Source organism: Trypanosoma equiperdum (genome assembly GCF_001457755.1).
Source record: "Trypanosoma equiperdum strain OVI genome assembly, contig: ctg_1175, whole genome shotgun sequence".
NCBI classification, from domain to species: Eukaryota; Euglenozoa; class Kinetoplastea; order Trypanosomatida; family Trypanosomatidae; genus Trypanosoma; species Trypanosoma equiperdum.
The window spans coordinates 1-1470 of record NW_027123144.1 but is presented as its reverse complement, the minus strand read 5'-3'; the positions used below and the strand labels follow the sequence as shown (position 1 = coordinate 1470).

The 1470-nt window shown below is 45.2% G+C and overlaps 1 pseudogene across 1 annotated transcript in view; it reads left to right on the top strand.

The window, feature by feature from the left end:
- TEOVI_000863100:pseudogene overlaps nt 1-470 on the top strand; it is a 786-nt pseudogene extending 316 nt beyond the window's left edge. Inside the window, 2 exon segments of the mRNA in view lie at nt 95-439; nt 444-470. Coding sequence covers nt 95-439; nt 444-470 — 372 coding nt within the window.
- Nucleotides 471-1470: the final 1000 nt, after the last annotated feature.

Here is a 1470-nt window from a genome sequence, read left to right as displayed (position 1 = left end):
TATTCTGCATGATATACGTGGCTGGTATTAGGGAGCGACTTTTCTCCTGCTATATTTTCTCGAAAATGGAGCATTGTCGTTTATATCTCAAAATAGGAAATTGGTGCACCCTTCCGATAAGGCGTCCCTTCCAAAAAGTGCATTGAAGCTGGCGAAGCAGTGGATGAGCACGTTGTTAAAAAATGTGCCAGTGGTTCCACCACAGGTTCAGCCCACTACGGCCACGCTGGTGACGGATGCATCCGTGCAGGGATGGGGAGGGATGTTATTTCGAGATAAAGGAGAAATCTTAATAGCAGGAGAGTCCTGGGAAAAGGTACCCCACATGATAGCACAATGTAAAGCACGAGTGATTCAACTCATCCTGTTGGCGTTGCACGGCTGTTTCGATGGGCCATTGCATATATGCGTGGATAAAACCACTGTGATGCATATCATAAGAAAAAGAAACACACATTCAGGCGCCCTAGTGAGAGAGGCATCTAAAAGTGACAGGGTATTACGACAAGAACTGATAAATGCCACATGGAGTTGCGTACTTTCCGGGGTAAATCCAACCGATGGGGTGTTTCGAGGGCAACCTGTCAGGGGACAGGACTTAGCGACGGAGTGTAACATGTGGGGAGGAGCGCGGGAGGCGGGTTAAAGGCGCTTTAAGACACTTCCGCTTCGTAAGTAATAGTGGCGGTTAAATTAATAACAGTAAAGTCGGTTTGCGATATGAGTCATATTTCAGTAAAAATCATTTGTACGAAAACACTCTTATATTTATGGTATATTTTTTCTATTACTGTGTTGTAGAGAAGTGAGACTAGACTATTCTTAGCCATCACTGCCAAAAAACTTCTTGCGCTCAAGTTGTATCGAAAGTATTTAACTCTCAACAATGTTTTTCGATGGGCAAGGTAAGGGGAAAGGAGAAGTTGTGTCGCTGATAGTTTGCTGCTTGTTGGAAGTGGTAAAGGGAGGAAAAAACAAACCAACTTGTCAGATGGGAATGGCTTTCAGGAAAACCTGTACAGTTGAAACTGGGGAAGGGAAAGTTACGGAAGGATAAAACAAATTTGGTAATCGAATTTGTCACCGATGATAAAAACAAACGAACGGAGTTCACCACCCTGAAACCATAGCTGCGTCTTCCTCCGTCACATACGGCACAACAACGTAAGCCTAATGTTTCTTGTATGAAGAAACGCATTGTTGCTCAGGAGACGCCCATGGCCATGGCACTTTAACTAGACGCTAAGCCGGCGAAAGAACTATGCCAAGCTCGAGAGCACAACAGTTGCGGCTGATGGCGCTCACGAAAACGTGTGATGGCGGGAGGTTGCTGAGTTCAGAAACGTCAATGCCAACGGCATCATTCCCTCGACACACGAAATAAATAAGCAAAACAAGAGATGCTGCACACAAGCCATATGCCAAAGCCGAACGCAGTCATTGTTGTAATGACGTCAAGTGGGAAAGAGA